This window comes from Lates calcarifer, linkage group LG15, assembly GCF_001640805.2.
Source record: "Lates calcarifer isolate ASB-BC8 linkage group LG15, TLL_Latcal_v3, whole genome shotgun sequence".
NCBI lineage: Eukaryota > Metazoa > Chordata > Actinopteri > Centropomidae > Lates > Lates calcarifer.
In genome coordinates this window covers 26,967,343-26,986,244 of record NC_066847.1, presented here as the reverse complement: position 1 = coordinate 26,986,244, position 18,902 = coordinate 26,967,343, and the positions used below count along the sequence as shown (strand labels likewise).

General features: G+C 41.7%; 2 protein-coding genes across 2 annotated transcripts; one reads left to right on the top strand and one right to left on the bottom strand.

The window, feature by feature from the left end:
* The first annotated feature begins 951 nt into the window (after positions 1–951).
* On the top strand, positions 952–17,491 carry rspo3 (R-spondin 3). The gene is made up of 6 exons (XM_018684638.2): positions 952–1,907; positions 7,112–7,306; positions 7,873–8,016; positions 8,216–8,362; positions 8,577–8,762; positions 15,537–17,491. Exons 1-6 carry the CDS (start codon positions 1,808–1,810, stop codon positions 15,758–15,760), a joined length of 996 nt encoding a protein of 331 aa, XP_018540154.1. The 5' UTR covers positions 952–1,807; the 3' UTR covers positions 15,761–17,491.
* Positions 17,278–18,864, bottom strand: mdh2 (malate dehydrogenase 2, NAD (mitochondrial)). The gene has a single exon (XM_018684626.2). It carries the CDS (start codon positions 18,737–18,739, stop codon positions 17,726–17,728), a length of 1,014 nt encoding a protein of 337 aa, XP_018540142.1. The 5' UTR covers positions 18,740–18,864; the 3' UTR covers positions 17,278–17,725.
* Positions 18,865–18,902: the final 38 nt, after the last annotated feature.

Below are 18,902 nucleotides of genomic sequence, written 5' to 3'. Positions count from 1 at the left end.
ATGAGATGCTGCTGGTTCAGATGATGTCAGCTTCAGCATTTTCTCTCTCCGCATCCAAGTCACTTCCATTTAAAAAAGAAATTTTACAAAATAAAAATGATTGCATGGGAAATAGATGTGATCAGACCCTCTCCTACCTCTCTCCTTTGTCTACCCTGTAAACTACCTATTACATGACACAATTACTGAACATCTGTAAAGCTTTAGGTGCATTATTGCAGATCAGTCTCAGATGTCATAATTGAAAACAAATATGCAGACTTACTGTGGGCTAACATTATTCATACTAATTCTTTACTGAAAGAGTTATTTTTTGTGATGTAATTTTAGAGAGTTCTGTGCATATTGCACAGTAGAGTCACTATAAAATTTAAAATATTAGTGTGAACTTCTGTATGGCTTTTTCTGTATGGATCAAAAATAATCTCAGTCAGAATAAGGGCTTACTTTGACAATAACCACCTTTCTATCTCTCTCTCTCCCTCACACACACACACACACACACACACACGAGACAGAAGAGAAATGTTCTGATGCGCCAAAAATTACATCTTGATCGACATCTGCTTGTCAGCACTGACATAACCTACTGGAATGTGTTTGGCTGAATCAGATCTTTTTCATATTGGTTTTTATGGATTTTTCTTGTGAGGGAAAGCTCCTCTTGTGAGAGCTGTAGAGAATCAGTTTAATAGCAAGAGGTCAACTCTGATCACAGGTGAATTTGTTCTGGTCAATCACATCAATAGGTGAAACATTCTGATCCGGCTATGATGGGCATTTAAAGCATCACATGGAAGCACCAATACAGACAGGAATCATAGACGCTACAGTACACACTTCTGAACCATCGCTGAAATAACTTCAGTATGTCTCTCTCTCTCTCTCTCTCTCTCTCTCTCTCTCTCTCACTCTCTCTCTGACGCGGGGGGCTTGCCCTCTAAATAAACTTTGGAGCTCATAGGGGGAGAGAGAGAGACAGAGACACAGCAGAGGGCTGAAGTCATCAGCGGGCCGGCAGGAGGGGAGTGAATGGGTCCCGCACGCAAAGCAGAAAAGCGCTGAAACTGCGGAGGTTTACTTTGGTTCAGTTGCCTGCCGCCGACTGCGAGCGAGAGAGGAGGTGCGTGTTTTGACAGCCAAAAAGAACTCTGAAACATCCCACTGATACTTCACACTAATTTTGTAGACATTCGCTTTGGTTCTGTGGTGGCTTTTACTTATTGTGCTTCAGCTGGTGCTGAGATGAAGCCGAGACCCTCAGCGCGCCTGGCACATAAACGTATCCACACACCGGGACGCACGGCGCATCTCCACTGAGAAACACGGATAGAGGGGGAGGAAGGTCAATGTGGAGCTCACAAATGGATGTATATCTCAAACTTTCTGAGAGCCATACCTGTCGTAATCAATAATTCTCTTCATCTTTTTTGATCAACACTAATGTTTGATTCTGCTCTACTACTGCGCGCGACGGATGAAAATCGAGCTTCTTGGTGCGTTTGTTGTTTTTTGGAGGGAATGCTCTTCATCACAGCACGGATAACGGATCCCTGACTCGGTCTGGCTTTCCTGGCACATATGAAGACCCTCTCCAGGATGTTACAGTATCAGCGGCCCAGGCATCATTGGGCCACCGTACACTACCATCACCACATATCACCACATAGCTGGGGGTCCTGCTGTGTCTAGGAATTATATACCTTCCACCTTCTGCCGCCGTCTGAGGGAAGAAAACGGAATCTTATCTAATAAGTGTTTTGGTGAACATTGACATTGGCTTTACGAGTCTCACCTCTGGGCTACTATGCAATTACAACTGATCTCCTTTGTTTTGATCATCTTGCACTGCATGGATTACACTGGTTGTCAGCAGCACAGCAGCTCCAGGCACCGGCAACATAAACGTGAGTAGGATAAAGTGCGGAACGATGCTGCCAGGTGTTTGCTGCACACACTTAGTACTGTCTTTATGTTCCTTTTTATGCTTTTACTTTTTATTCGTTTTATTTTTATACCTAACAGCATTTATTTACCTGCCTTACTAAGACATGCGTCAAGTCACAGAGGTCTCCAGTCTACATTCTGCATCATTCTCAGTCAATTCAACATTCAGTCTATTCAACACCCAGTCTTTTCTAAATTAATGAAAGGCACATTATAATGTGTAGTAAACGGGTAGACTTGTAGGTCACCAAACATTCATACATAGGCGCACGGCTGGGATCACTGGGCTGTTCCACTGATGTGAGTCTGTGTAGATATTACAAAGATAAATAGCAGGTGACGTTTGATGTCTTTTTCTTTCTATAATAATTTTTTCAAACAACAGCAAATCTAAACTCACCTATAGCAGATTTTAAGTTTTACCGTAGTGATTCCATATAGACTGAAAAAACCCTATGAGATATAAGAAAACTATTAACACCAACTTCCCCACTCCCGACTTTACTTTTATAGACAATATGAGTTTTATGCACTCCCGTTTCTTAACTTGCCTACTTTCGGTGACAAAATGACTTCAGTGACTGAAATTGATTGATTTCGGCCAATTTCAGCGCGCATGCTCCAGCCTAATAATTTATGATTTTATGGCACATCCATGATACCTTCAGTAATTTTTAGTCACTCATTTTTCTGCAATGTTTCCTTTGAACTTAATTGGATTAATTGATTGTTCTGCCTGTCACCTGAACCCTGCAGCCGCTGCCCTTTGCACTTAGTCTCCTGGTTCTCGTCGCTCTCTAGCGGTCAGAGCTGCAGACTTCAGGCACTGAGCTGTCCGGTGCTCGGGTATCAGGGCTGATCAGTGTTCAAACGGATATTCACAGCTACAGTTCCCATATTTGGTGATGTAGCTTCCACGATTCATAATTTGAAATCATGTCCCATCTTGTTCTTGTTGCTGCTCACAACCTACGAAAATGCAAATTTGACAGTGGGCTCAATCACAACAGCAGAGATGTTTCATACTTAAAACACTCTTAGGGCTGGCTCTATTTCATCTCCCATACATCTCCCTGTGGTCCAACATTATGTCTCATCTCTTGAGCTATGGCCAACCTTTTTCCATCACACTATGAAACAAGTATCAATAAAGTATATTTTTCTATTCTTCCTACGCACACTTTATCACTGAGGGTCTCCAGATGTGCGCTGTGACTAAGTCTATTAGAGAAGAGTAGTGATAGCTGGAATATTCCATGCATCACTTGCCAGCGTGGCTGCAAACTGTCTGTGATCTACAATAATAGACCTTCAGAGTGATGTTTTTATCCTTGCCACCTGGGGCTGAAACTTCTCTTTATGCCTCTTTGTCTTCACATCTGATCACAGAGCTTAGATCTGTAGTCTGGACCAGAAAGAGGACTGTTTTGTTGTCATTTTTTTCTCTCATGACCACCAAAGTGGATAGTTTTTAAAAAGCAGAGAGCTACAGCACCTGGGATTAACTGTGTGTTTACGATGTAGTTTTAAGGGGGTCTGGCATTACCTTTGCTCTTGGCAGCACTGGTCAATGTAATTTAGGTCAGAACTGAAGAGCTAAGCACAGATCTTTTTGCTGTTCAGCAGGGTGAAATATCACACATTGGCACCAGTTAAAAATGTAGCAAACTGCCATATAAATACCAATAATAAAAGAGAAGGAAATGTATCTGCTGTATGTAATAAGTTGATTATTCTCACTTAAGTGCATGTTTGTGCTGCACTAATGTACAAAATGTAGACACGGTAAAATCTGCTTCATATACTACGCTTCATTGAGGCACACAGATTCTCTCTTTTAAATGTTTATTTCCATCCAAACAACATTAAAGAGCCTCTCAGCAAAGTGTGAGGGAGGGGTAGCACAAGGGTCTTCTTTTGTGCAGGATAAAATACTGAAAATTTGTCTTTTAACTGAAAAGATCAAACACATTTTTCACTGAAGTACATCCTCATGGTGTGATTCAGTCCTGCGAATGAGATAGGAGCACAACATCTTACTTCATTGCTGTTTATGTAAGTTAAAGGTTTAGTTCACATTCTACAGAGAGGAGTAATCTGCCTTGGACACTGACTCAGTGCCCATTAGTTGACAAGTGTTTCTAAGAATCCAAACTTCCTCCAAGGATGCAGATATCTAAGACTTCCCGAGATGTCAGGGAGGATGGAGGGATTAGTTGGCGAAGGGGTGAATTAGAACAGACTTCGGAGGGAAAGAAGGGGGTAAGAGTGAGTTGGAAGTCAATGACCATTAAGTTAACAGGCCAAAATTACCAAGCAGAGACAGAACCCAAGCTCTGAGCTTCCTGTCTGTGATGATGCATCCAAAAATGAAGGCCTGGATGCTAACAGTGATTACATACATATTCTATAAAATTTAAGAAGACATATAATTGTTATGTAATGGAAGATGAATGAAGATGGATGGATCTAGCTCTTGATTAAGACTAAATATAGAATATGTATATTGTAAAGGCAAGGGAATCAAATGTGTCACATGATAGAATCCTAAAGAAGCAGGCATTTAACACATAAGGCAAAATGTTTTGTTTTGCTTTTTTTTTTTTTTTTTTTTGTTACTTGTTCTGTTTTGTTGCCCAGTTCTATTTTCTCCATGAACCATCTGTTTTTGTGTGTGTGTCGGCATGTGAATGTGTTTATTCATATGTGACTTTGTTGGTATGTTATGCAAGATACCACTGTCCAACTGAGGTTTTGTTGGTGCAAGTGCGAGGGCAAGACCAAATTCCTGCGTCTTAAGACTTCTGTGAATCAGGGCAGCTTGGCAGGAACACATGTGGGCAAATGGACAGCAGTTGTAAAGATTGTCTAGATATTTTAAACAAAGTATCCATGATCTATGGTAAACTGGCAGCTAAACTCCGAACCTAGAGAAGAAGAAAGATGGCCAGCTTAAGCCATGGGCATGAAATGCCAAGGCTGGAGACGAAAACCAATTCCATGGGTGCTTACGGGGATTGCTTTTGATTTGCCTACCATATGTAGCTACTGCAACATATTCCAAACAATTCATTTGTAAATGGAGCACCAACACCTCACTAGAGCAGAAGTACGTCAAACATGGCTCATAGCTATCGCCTACTGACTGTATACCACAGGTGTCACCCCTGGTACAGGTAAAAGAGTAGACATTAACAGGCATCAACATCAATAGTAACAGTCTAGAGTTGACAAGAGCATGAGTTAAACCTATTCTCTCATAAAGACAGTGATGCAGTATGGCATCAGGGGCAGGAGCTAAAACTCTGAACTATACTACTGCATGAAATCTGTCATGTGTATCTGGTGGTTTTCAGAACATATAGATCTAACCACTTAAATCCTCTTTAGTAATCATTTTGTCCACCACTGTGCAATCAGACATACAAAAAAAGATATGATATACAAGCTTTTTCAGAAAAATTCTATTATCCTGAATTTATTTCTCTTTCTTTGATGCAGTCGGGTCCTTAAAGTTAATGTTAAAGTTAAAACAAAGTTAGGATATTTTGACATGTCTACAATGTCAATCACTTAGCATATACATATGTTTTAAATCATGAGCCTAAACGCACACTATCGTTTTGAAATACACTTGTTCTTACATGGGAGACATTAAAAATGTCTGTGACAAGGCTGTCAGCATACAATTAAAATGATTCAATGCTATAACCCGGGCCTTCATCCTTGGAGGACAAAGTTGGATGAATCATCCCACAAACTGAGTGAAGAGTGGGGAATGAAAACCCTACTATAAAATATGTCACCATAGTCTAAACACTGTAGTACTTATGCATATAAACAGTGTTGTAAACATGGTGTAAATTACTGTCATTATCACTCTGCTATCAGTCACTATGCTGAGATGGTAGGTGATTAGTCCTATAATGTAATAAAAACATATGTATGTAAAATAATGACCTTTAATGATACAGCTGACTTTTTTCTTTTTTCTTTTTTCTTACTACAAATATTTGGCTGAAATATGACATTTAAATCATTTCAAAGCTTTGTGGGCAACTTTGAAGATGTTATATTTGTCTTCATTTTTTCGCAAATATTTGAAGCCATTTTTTTCAGCACAGTCTTTTTGTTGTTTTTTTTAACTGTGTGACAGGTGAGATGTAACACACACTAAGATCATACATTTACATTGTTGGTGCACCATGAAACATTAAACCATTATTTTGTGATCACTGAGGTATTGATGTTAATATTGTATAGCCGAGCATAAAGCACGCATGGTGGTGCTACATAACAGTCTGACCTGACAGCAGCACTACAACTACACCTTTTAAAACGTATAATCCTGGGTTAAACTTTCTAGATTGAGTCAGTCTGATCCTGTTTTGTGGAGGAGAACAATAGCAAAAACCCATTTAGCCATCAACAAAAAATATAGTACATTCTGTAGAATCTACTTTATGCCAAAGCTATTGAGTCAGGTTTGCTGGTTGTGTGTGTGACTTATATTATTAGAAATATGAGGAACTTCATTTTGAAAGTGCATAGTCATTTTTTTCAAGCGGCTACAGGTACATCGGATGTTATTTCCTGTTCTTTTGGTGCTTTAGGCAGCAAGACGACAGTTTTAGAGCCTCGATACAAGAATACAAGTCTGGTATGAACGAGATGGAAAGATAGAAAAGGTTGGATTTAGTTAAACCTAATAAGGTTATGAATTATTGTGTCAGACCTAAAATGGCTCCCTGGCTAAAAAAAGATCATGAGGACACTGGATATACATTTCCTTCCCTTTATGTTTAATGCTATATGAGCTTGAGTTGTACAGAAAGGCTGCCAGAAAGTTACTGAGGCCATCCTTGGCACCAACAGAAAGATGAATTCCTGCTATGAGCTTTTAGTAAGAGGGAGGCTGGTATTACTATCATGGTATCTACAAGCACTTCCAAAGCAGGCGGCATTGAACCAATGCATTGTGGCTTATCAAATGTTGCAATTTTTCCAATATTATGTATTATATAGACAAAATATCCATTTAGACTATTTCTAATTCCATAGTTTAAAATGACCCAAAATGTAATCTTTGTCTTAATATTTTAGTTTTCATATTATAGCACATGTGAAAATTCATACATGCATATCCCCCTGTTCCTGTCAACAGAGATCTCTGGTGTGAGCTCAGGGTGTCAGCAGGGTGGCTGTCTGACCTGCTCTGACTACAATGGCTGCCTGTCCTGCAAGCCGCGCTTCTTCATGCATTTGGAGAGGATTGGGATGAAGCAGATCGGGGTGTGCATGACTTCCTGTCCTCCAGGCTTTTACGGCACACGCTCCCCAGAAAGAAACACCTGCACAAGTAAGTCCTAATGAACAGGAGTCTGTTTGGATGGTATTAGTAGCCAAACGGCTGTCCTCCGAATGGATGCATTAGGTTCCATATAATCCCTTCTTGCCACGAACACACACAGAAAAGTACCTCAAACTTTTCTGGAGTTAAATGTGGCCTCTTAACAGTGTGTTTTATTTAAAACGTGACAAGCATAAGCTCAGCCTCAAGGCACTGGTAAATTATGTCGTTTCTTCATATACACTTCTTTACAAGCAACATTTCAAGACCTGCTTGTGAAGTATGGCATTCTGTGTAGGCCTACATATGCATGTCCTCAAATAACTGAAAAACTTGGTAGTAGTTAGCCTCTTAAGTATGTTTCTTTTTGGTGACATTAAATCAAATCAAGTGTTGTTTTACTTGAAATCATATATCACCATTGGCCCCGTGTGGTGGCCTATATCCCTGACTGTATTCCCAGTCAGACATGAACACACACACACTGACACCCTGTATATTTAACACGCACGACACACATGATAACTTGTATGGTTTAAATAAACCCTGGCGGTGGGTCTGTGTTTCTCTGTCAGAGTGCAGGTTGGAGTGCGACTCCTGCTTCAACAAGAACTTCTGCACGCGCTGCCGAGCAGGATTCTACCTTCACCTGGGCAAGTGCCAGGAGAACTGTCCCGAGGGGCTGGTCCGCAGTGACACACAGAGGGAGTGTGTTCCCAGTAAGTGCCCCGAGTTCACATTTAATAGGAAGAGGGTTTGCCTTTTAAATCTGTTTAACTTGTATGAATCCCCACATTACCCATTTATACGAAATAATTCTCTCTTTAAAATGAAGCTTAACTGGTACATAAAACATATTTTTGTGTTAAATTTGGCCTCAATATTCACAGATACATAACTGCGCTTTTGTTTTTGCAGGGTGCCCTGCAGAGTGTGAGTCATGTGTGAACAGTGAGACATGTACACAGTGTCGACCAGGCCTGTACCAGCTCAGTGGAAGGTGCCACCATGTCTGTCCAGAGGACTACGAGCCCAGTGACAAACTTATGGAGTGTACACCACAAGGTCAGTCCAGCATGTGTGTGTGGATGTGTCAGAGAAAAAATAACCATCAAAGATGCCTGTCCTATTGGCCAACTTTTTGGCCCTTGATGTTGATTGGCAAATAGGATTGAGGAAAAGAGAGCAACCCCATTTCAATCTTTAGAAAACATATGAACATAAAATGATTAAATTGATGTTTCCTACCTTCACTTCTTTCTCCAATTTCTCTGGTCAGTGCACTGCGAAGTGGGCGAATGGAGTGAGTGGAGCCCCTGTTCTCGCCATGGTAGAACCTGTGGCTTCAAGTGGGGCCAGGAGACCCGCACACGGCAGGTCCTGCAGTACCCATCACCCTTCGGTAACCCCTGCCCTGAGATCTCAGAGATCAAAGAGTGCCTGGTCAAGAGGAGGAAATGTCCAGGTAAAGAAAATGTTAGCATTACTGTCTTAGTGTTGCAATATTTCTGTGCCCCAGCTATATGCCAGATCCTTCTAATCTATTATCTGAACATAGAGTGTCAAAGAGCAGAATTTTCAAAATGGGAACATAGTAGACACTGTCTGATATAGTTGCTGCTGATCCATCACTCTCACTGCCAACATTGTATTTGTGACACATGGCACAATCTACTCTATGAATTCCAGACTTTGCCGCTTCAGCTTGTACAATCAGAGCTAGTCGTTCTTCCGCTCAGGACTACGACTGTTTACTCAGAGGATTGTCATTGTGGTCAGAGTGAGGACAGTGGGGGGAACACATGTGTGATGTTGCAATGGGTATGTTGTGTGTTTTCCCATGAGACCTCTTTAGATTTTTAAACAGTAAAACCGCTTTCTCTGCTTTCTCTAGTAAACAGGGAATAGCGTGATCATTTCTAATGAATAGAGTGAAAACTGCTTTCAGACGGGCTCGTCTCTTTATAAAACCCAACTCTGTGGAGCATTTACAATTGCTTTGTGTTATGTGTGTACTGCATGTGTGTGGTTACTGACGTGGTTGGCGGCTACGGCTGGTTGTTTTTTAGCCTGGGCTCTGTAGTGTTAAATGACAGATCGCAGACAGGGTAGGAGGCTGAGATCCAGCCCCCTGGGGCCTCACACTTACAGAACAAACACTGTGTGTGCATGTGTGTGTTTCTGTGCATGTGTGTGTGTGATGCAGCAGAAACAGCCAGCTCAACATCAACATCCTCCCCCTGGGAGGCACGCGGCGACCAGGGGATCAGTATTGGTTTATCCCCACAGCTGCCAATACACACACTTATACTGACTCTCTCTCTCTCTCTCACACACACACACACACGCAAACCAACACATGCACACACAAATCCAGATACAGATACACCCTCTCCATTTCAAACAAATCAGACAAATGCGCACACACACACACACACACACACACACCAACCAACCTTGTCTCACTAAAACAACTTCACAACCTTTGGTGGCAATTTGTGAAGAGAGTCAACTGGGTTGACATGAATTGTAAGGCAGACTGTGAAATGTGCCCTCTGGCACCCTGGCTATCCCCTTCTCTCTCACTTTCTATCTGTATCTCTCTACTGATCCATTCCCCCATCCACACAAACACACACACACTCCCTAGTACCCTAAAGAAAACATAGACCCCCATATAAGCTCCCTGTTGGCACTCCCTGTCAGCCGGGTCGGGGCCTAGACTTTAGTGTGGAGTCGACGGCTCTGTTGATCTAGCCAAAGTCTGGTGAAGAGAGGGGGGTGACAGTGAGAAATGGGTTGAGAGGAGAAAGAAAGAACGAACAAAAGGCAGAAAGAAATAGAGGACGTTTTGTGCAGTCTTACACACTACAGAACCCATTTATGGACTGCGCCCCTACATTATCCAGTTGCTCCCACTCCAACAGCATCCGTGGTGAATGAGAGCTAATTATCTGCCTCGGTGCGTCCTCTCCTTGCTGTTTACGTTCTGCACACGCTAGGGGGTCAGTGGTCCGACCTCAGAGAACCCCTGGTAATCCTCCAGCAGCCCTCAGACACTGATACATCCTCCTCCTCCTCCTCCTCCTCTTCCTTTCCTCCTCTTTTGCACTCTCTCCCTTTGGCTTCTTCTCCCCCTCTGCCCTGCCTCTCCTCTTCCTGTCCTTCTCCTTGCTACATCGCTTTACTCCTCTACATGAGTACTACCAAGTCTTCCTCTTTTTTTTTATTTTTCTCCTCTCCACATTCACTCAAGATAAACATGTATTTTTTTACAGCTTTTTTTAAATAACCGTAGCCCAAATCCCTCCAAAATTCTGTAAGAACTTCTGTGTGTTTCCTCTCATACTCCTTTTGCCTCCATCTTTGACAACACCTCTTTTCACACTTCTGTATATATAAATGGAAGCCTACTGTTGGGTCCCTTTTCAGACTTTGTGGACAAAGCCAGCTTACACAATTTAACAACCAACTAAATGAGTATTATCAAGTATGTACTTTGAAGAGCTACTCACTACTTGTGTAGAGAACATCAGTTGAGCAGACAGACCTTCAGTGTGGCCAAGGACACACTCTGAGCATCTGAAGTGTTCACAATGTGTTATGGGTGCATTCACACCTGTACTTAGAAATGTCCACTTCTAATCAGATCACCCAAGAAACATGTTAATGCCGGGTATGAACAGGGCCTATTATTAAACTACGACCACGTAGCCCTTGAAAACTGCTCAGTGTGAGTGTAAAGTTTAAAGGCAACTTTTAAGTTCAAATCATTAAATGCAGCTTACTTGTTCCTCCCCTCCTTTTTGCACTTAAAAATATAAAAAATGCTACTTTCATGTCGGTACTCCAAACATGATTTGGGGGGGGGGGGGGGGGGGGGGTAGCCTATCTAATGTAATGTTAACAAAATCTGCCTTAAAGCTCTCTTATTAGCATTTCTCATTTATTTAACCTGTACTCAAACATTAGGATGTTAAGTTATGGTTGTATGCATGCCAGAACAGAAGTTTTTTTGTTGCTGGTAGGTGATTTTTTTGGCCAGAGCAAGGTTAGCTTCTTTTCGCTGCTTCCCCTCCTCATATTAAGCTAAGATAATTTTCTCCTCCACATAATCTGTGTACTGAATGTGCCACTAATTGTGGTATTAGTGAAATTGACAGCAGTTACAGTCAATGCTTTTATTGGACCCAGACCTCTTATAATTTAACAATTAATTTAAATTAATTTAAATTTAATTTCTTTGTTCTGAATTTGTCATAATTAATCTTTTATAGCATATGTAGCCTTAGTACAAATGATAAAATCTGAAGTAGGGCATGTAGTGGAAAGTCTGTACATCATATAGTCTGAGTGACAGACCCACGTTACACATTTAATGCACAGGTATGAGAGTGGTGTTGATCTTCTCATCTCACACTCAGCAGGAACACAAATAAGCAAAATGTCTGTTATTCTTTTAAGAGTTGGACTCAATCAGGACTCCAGCTCATTGCAAAATCACAATTTCCAGTTGGTCCTGATGTAACCCTTAATGTTTTAAATTACAGATATCATGTCAGAAAAGTTGTAAAACTGCAGGAAACATGCTGACATACTGAGGCTTAGAGTCAGAAAAAATTGGCTCTGTTCCCTTGTTATCAAAGGGCAGAGATTGTGAATGTTTACACACACATCCTCATCCGCCACATTTCTCTCAAGTTAATGCTGGCTAATTTGTCCTTCGATCGACCTGCTGTTCACCTCTCTATCTCTGCTGCCGGATAGACCATGTGCCCTCTGCAAACCTTAGCTCCCCTTTAACTCCCAAACACACGCATACAGATACTTGCACAGACCTATTACACACAGAGAAACAGTTAAGCAAGCTAGCACCAATCAGTCAGTGAGGGGGGACTGTTACACTCACACCCAGACTCCCACCCTCATGACATCCTGGCGGCCATGCGGCAAGCATTCCACTTGTGGGACAGCCGTTAGCCTTTAATCCCAGCCTGGCTCCCGCCAAAAGCTCCCCGGACGACAGAACGCCTGCCACGGAGGATGTGCCACCATAAAACATACAGAGAGCTTCTAACCACATGCACGCACACACAAACACACACACACACACCTCCCTTTACCCTCAGTGCCCCTTTGCTTTCTCATTTGCTCTCTGCCCATGTCCCACTCTCACCTTGTTCTTTAGTTCATTCTCTGTTATTCATTTCTTCTATGGCTCTCTTTGTCTCTCCATGTCTCTTTCACTAACATGCTCACTCACTCACTGTACCAGCACACACACACACACGGCGTGCAGTGTCCCATTCAGTAAACCCCCTCTCTTTACTCTTGATACAGTTAACTAAATCCTGCCCTTTGTGAATGTGCTGTAACAGATTTCTAAAAGTTATATTATAGCCACAAACAATTCAGCAGGTTAACACTAGTGGCTGTGTTTACAGTGTTCAGGCAGCGGTTTAACGGGAATAACACAAGATGAAAAGGATAAGGCATTTCTGCACACATTTCTGCTCATTAACTAGAGATTATAGGAAATGGTCTTAACTTGTACAAATACTTATCTGTGTACTGTGTACTTAATGTGCCACTAATTGTTTGTAGAATTTGAGAGTAGTTACAGTCAATGCTTTTGTTGGACCCAGACTTCTTATAATTTGACACAAATGTCATTTTTTTGTTCTGAATTTGTCACAATTAATGTTTTATAGCATACGCAGTCTTAGTACGAATGATAAAATCTGAAGTAGGGCACGTAGTGGAAAGTCAGTACATCATATAATCTGAGTGACAGGTTAGAGAGTGACCTCAGAGATTTACAAGTGCTCTCTTACATTACACCATTATTATTGTCTTTGTGAGATTATTGTACTTAGTTTTATGAGCTATTGCTAGACAACAAAATAGAAAGTGTTTAAGGACATGGCTTTAAATAAACTTTTCAGTTGCCTCACACATGTGGCAGTTACATCAACTTAACCATATTAAACAAATAGTTTGAGTGCTGGTCTTTAAGAAATGGTTACAGCATGTGACTGTGTGTTTGTAGGTGAATTTCTGGATAGAGCCAAGATAACTGTTTCCCCCACCTTCCAGTCATTATGCTAAGCTAAGCTAATTGCCTCCAGACTTGAGCTTAATACTCAGCACTCATAAACAGAGTGCATAAGTGTATTTCCTAGAATGTCAAAGTATTGCTTTTGGGAATGTTGCGTTATTCCCCTTTTAAAATGATTCAGCTCGTTGCAACAGGAAGCCCCTATAACAATAATTTCCCTTGAAAAACAGTGTTTGCATATTTTATTTGGTACAACTTTGCTGTGACCTTTGAATCTAAATAACACAGTATGCAGGCTGAATTCTATCAACATCCCACACTGTGTATAAACTGTACAAATGCAGGGGCATATATTTTTTAAAAATGTGTAAATTATATAATATGAAATTATGATTTAAATTATATTAATTATTATTATAAATTATAAATAAAATAAACTGTGCCAAGTACTGAGAAAACCCTGTATGGCCACATTTGGACTTTGTAGACACAAAGATTCCCCAAAACACTCACAACAAAATTATTAACTGGATTTCTTATTTTGTAGGATAAATGTGTTTAGTATATTTTTGTGGAGTGCTTTTGCATCCTTATACCACTTATTGTGCAAGTCTCAGCCAAAACAGGAGTAAGTGATGATGTCCTCACTGTTCTGTTTAGAGTAATTCCACTTTTATTAAGGAGCAATATGGAAGCTTTTCTTGAACTTGTACCTTCAAATGGAGCAATTAAAAAAAATCCATTTCATAACACAACTGGAAGATTTTCATGTGTTGTCCCAAAAGCCAACCACTCATTCATTGCCAGTATCAAAGTCTTGATGACATTATTCAATGCACAGTTTACAAAAGCCCATCAGAAACTGTTCCAACTAACCAAATGCAGGTTGGTTTGATAAACACTCTTCTAATCATCTCAACACTGGCATGGATTAGGTTTCTCCTCTGGCTCGACAAAAGCACAGGGGCTACAGTATGACTAATCCACTGAAATTGTAAATAGTTATAGTGTCAGGGCAGTGAAAACAATGAGAGCGAAGGGGACTTCCTGTGTTTATAGAGGATGGGGGGGCAGACCCCGAATGAGTCAGTGCACCAGATTACCCCATCCATCCATTCATCCGTCCATGCGCCCAGTTATCTTCACTATCTTTTATTATGGTTCATTTTTACTGTCTTTTCTCTGTCTTGCAATTAAACCATGTGAACACTGTGGCATCTAAACTGTGTGTGCACATGTTCACTAATGTCCAACCTCTGTCCACTTGTCCTTTCATTATTTCTAGAAGATTAAATACAGTAGGAAGGTAGCTCTTGGGATCACTAGTCTAGAATGTGTGGGTCAGACATGATTCCTGGTCCAACCAGAGCCCTGGCTTGATTAATGAACAGACAGAGAGAGAGAGGATGAGCGTTGGGGGGGCAAACATGAAGCGGACAGGAGAGAGACAGAGAGAGAGATCTCTTTCTCTCTCTCCCCGTGTCTGTGCCTACTGCCTACTTCAGCAGTTTCACAATCCCCGACCAGCCAGCCAAGCAGCCAAGCAGGCCGTGCTGCTCCGTTCCACTCACACACGAACAGCAGCAGTACAACAACAGGAAAGGGCCTCCTCTGCTTTCACTCGCAGGTCCTGTCTCCAACCTCCCTGGGGGTGAATCTTGTTATTATCATTAATAAATGTTGCTCGAGTAGAGATAAACCTTCAGCATTCCAAAACTCTCGGTTTTGTTTATGAGATGGTGTTGCAAGAACAGATAAACTGGGGGTTTATTTAAAGCTTTTCTATTTTGGACAAAGGTCTGCTCATCACAGGGAGATAGGGCTGCAACAGCTGATAGTCAGACAGTGTGGCTGCCATCTGCGATTAAAGACTGGCATCTAGTGGTGAACATAGAGCATTGCAATAACCAATGTCACACTTAGAAGAGGAATTGCTCCCTGTAAAGTGTTTGCTTCGTAAAATACCTATACATAGTCTCCTCTCTTATATGCTACAAAAGTATAATATTTCTTGCTTCTCAAGATTGTTTGCTGAAAATATTAAGCAAGGTAGAATGTTTCTTTTTTTTTTTTTTTTACTTTACACAACCTCCTTTTAAATATGACAATAATGGAGGACAAACAAGAGCTTCATCCTCTCCCCTATTTTAGCCTTAATTATTTAATTTTCTCAACTTCCAGGAGCATCGAGAAAGAATGAGCGAAGAGAACGGAGGAATCGCAACAACCGCAAAGATAAGGAGAACCAAAAGGGGCGACGAGAGAGGAAGAGGGAAAGGGAGCGAGAGAGGGAGAGAGACCCAGGTGAACGTGAAGACTCTGATAATAGGAACAAAACAGAGCACAGGCACCGCAGAGGCCACGACACAGAGCCAGTCTCCCCTCAAGACGGCCTTGTACAGTAGTGCTCTCATGCCTCCCCACCTTCCTCCTGTTATCCTCCCATTCTTCCTCCTCCAAAACCTCCCCACTCTCACCCACTGTTCGCCCCCCTCAACCCCTGTCTGCAGGGGTGTTGCTGCTACCTGTATGATTTGAAAATACTGTTTGTGCACAAACAGGATGGGGCACATTCAGCCCCAAGGCTTGGGCCACTCTGGACTTTAAAAAGTCTTTTTTTCTACCCTGTAGCCTCTACTCCTTCACCTCCACCACTGAGAGAGAGTCTCTGTTGAAAAGTGCAGGAGATATTGCTAAGACTGCTGTTGGGACTGAAGAACAAAGCGAGAAGTGTCTGTGACCATGTGGAGGACTGGCAGACAAACAGAGAGACAAAGACGTTACACTATGTGCTTGTTGATATGGTTATTTAATGGGGCCCTGGTACAACATTGTGCATCTTGGTTTTTGAATGTAGATTTTGCAACATTATGTAGAACAATTGTTTATTATTGTTGTTCCTGTTCTTTAGATCTCTTTATTTTATTTGGTGCAGAATTTCTAAAGAAAAAAAAATAAAAAGTGAGTTTGCTCTTGCCATCTTGTGATATCTTCAAAATCACTACAAACGACAGATGTAGGAGAACCTGCATGCTGTGAATCAAAGGAGTGAGGGAAAAAAACTGAAAAGCATTAACATATGTTCTGTATGTGTTGGACAAAAGCTAGTTTTATCCAGATAAGTGATAAATCTACTCTACCACTGGTTTTTCTTTATGTATAAATGGAGTCTGTGCTCTCAGTAAAACTCCTTGACTAGGAACCAACATCACCTGTATGTCAAATAAAACTATAATGGGTTTGTATCTGTGTCTGTTATCCATTTTCTCATCTGACAGCCATCTTGTGCAATCCACTTGAATACGCTTAAAACTCTCTCAGTAAATGGAAAGTGAAACTCAGTACAGTAAACAGCTACTTATTGTTAATTCAAAGGTTGCCATGGGTTCATTTGGGCTCACTTTGCAAAGTGAAGCCAGAGTATTAAGTTACACATGTAACACAACTTGTCATAAATATTACACACCTACAATGGCTTCAGCACATATTGTGAATCATTAAAATGCAGTTTAGATAAATCAAGCAACCAGTAGTTCTTATTATGCAAGTCAAAATTCAGTTTTTGCAGGGACAGTTGCCCCTCTTTCATTTTCCTGTAAAAACACCAATTATGACAACTACCATCATGTAGATTAAACTTCACAGCAAGATATTTTTCAACTGACTGAACTCAAGTGTAAAATTTAGATTTCTTTTTAAACATTAAGCTTTATACATTTGAGTATCTAAAATATTTCTTTGTTTGAAAGTTTGTCAGTGAACTAGATTTGACATGTGAAATGAAGGATGATCACTTTTATCTGGATTAACCTGTTTAGTCTCATGAGAAGCATCAGTGGTCCCGGACATTTGGTCACCGTTTCAGTTGTACGCTGTCAAGCCAAATTATTTTTGTGTAACAAAAAAAAGAAATAAAGGATCATTTTTTTAAAGCTGAACTGTTTTATTGGTGGAGTGAATATTTTGCTCATCAGTAACATCTATTTGCATCGACAGGCATGATGACAGCATTTCCTCCTCATTCATTCAGCAGAGAAATCCCCTCTAACACAGACTGTACATGAAAATATAGGAAGTTTTGTTTAAATTTGACATTTGCAAAATATAGATAAGTCACAGTACAGTATGTACACAAATCATAGGTGCAAAATAAAGCCATGTTGGGAAAGGCAATGGAAATTATACAAAGGAGTGAGGACCAATGCCAAAAGCAGGATTTCTGAATTAGGAGATCCTACTGCTAAAACAAAAATAAAAAAGAGGAAACACTGTGACAGATCTTGAGATTTACCCAGATGCCTTTAAGTTAAGACAGAACAAATTATCAATCACAGACACTGCTAATTTACAGCTAACTTTATGCCCCCTGTTCACTTCATATTAGCTACAAAATCCTCGCCCTTCTTGATTGAAGCCTTCAGCTCATCTATGGCATCAGCCACCAGCTTCTCCTCAAAGGCAGACAGCCGGCCCAGCCCCAGGTTCTTCTCAATGCCACTCTTCCCCAGGAGAAGAGGTGTGGAGAAGTACTTGCACTCCGTCTCCTCAGATCTGACATAGGCGCATTCCACCACACCCTCCTTTCCATTCATGGCGTCCAGGACAGAGAAGGTGAAACGGGCACCTGCATAGGCCATGGAGAGGGTAGCAGATCCAGCTCCAGCCTTGGCCTTCACCACCTCTGTTCCGGCCTCCTGGATCCTGCCAGTCAGTGCAGACAGCTGGTCAGCAGGGAACTCCACTTTGGGTGTGCATTGGGAAATGAGGGGGATGATGGTCTTCCCTGCGTGACCTCCAATGACTGGTACATTGACGCGAGCTGGGTCAAGGCCTTTAAGCTCTGCCACGAAGGTGTTTGCTCTGACAATGTCCAGGGTTGTGACACCAAACACTCTGTTGGGGTTGTACACTCCACGTTTCTTCATGACCTCTGATGTAATAGGGATAGTGGAATTGACAGGGTTGGCGATGATGCAGATCATAGCCTCGGGGCAGTTGCGGGCGCAGGCATCAGCCAAGGTGGCAACAATGGTGGCATTGGTGTTGAACAGGTCATCACGGGTCATGCCTGGCTTTCTGGGTACACCGGCGGGAATAACCACGACGTCGCAGCCCTGCAGAGCGGCATCCAGCTGGTCGGGACCCATGTGGCCGGTCACTTGGGCCCTTGTCTCGATGTGGCTAAGGTCTGCAGCCACCCCGGGAGTGTGGGCAATATCATAGAGGGAGAGGTGACTCACCAGGGGGCTATTCTTGAGCAGCAGAGATAGCGGCTGGCCTATACCGCCTGACGCTCCAAGCACCGCCACCTTGGCGTTGTTCTGAGACGAGGTGGACAAGCTCCGAACGAGGCTGACGGTAGGTCTCACGGCACGGGAAAACATTTTGACTGTTACTTATTTTCTTGATTTAGTGAAAATAAAAATACCCGAAGAGCCCCTCTCCTCTGTGACACCAACGTCCTCTAGCCACGAGCGAACAGGAAGACTCGTAAACTGTCATGCGTCGAAAGTAATGGTCGTGCGATTTTACGTCCAATTGCGTCAA

Coding starts and splice junctions, on each gene's coding strand:
- rspo3 (XM_018684638.2), top strand. CDS start 1,808: ATGCAATTACAACTGATCTCCTTTGTTTTGATCATCTTGCACTGCATG. Junction 1,908..7,111: donor CAGGCACCGGCAACATAAAC/GTGAGTAGGATA, acceptor TCCTGTCAACAG/AGATCTCTGGTGTGAGCTCA. Junction 8,017..8,215: donor ACAGAGGGAGTGTGTTCCCA/GTAAGTGCCCCG, acceptor TTGTTTTTGCAG/GGTGCCCTGCAGAGTGTGAG.
- mdh2 (XM_018684626.2), bottom strand. CDS start 18,739: ATGTTTTCCCGTGCCGTGAGACCTACCGTCAGCCTCGTTCGGAGCTTG.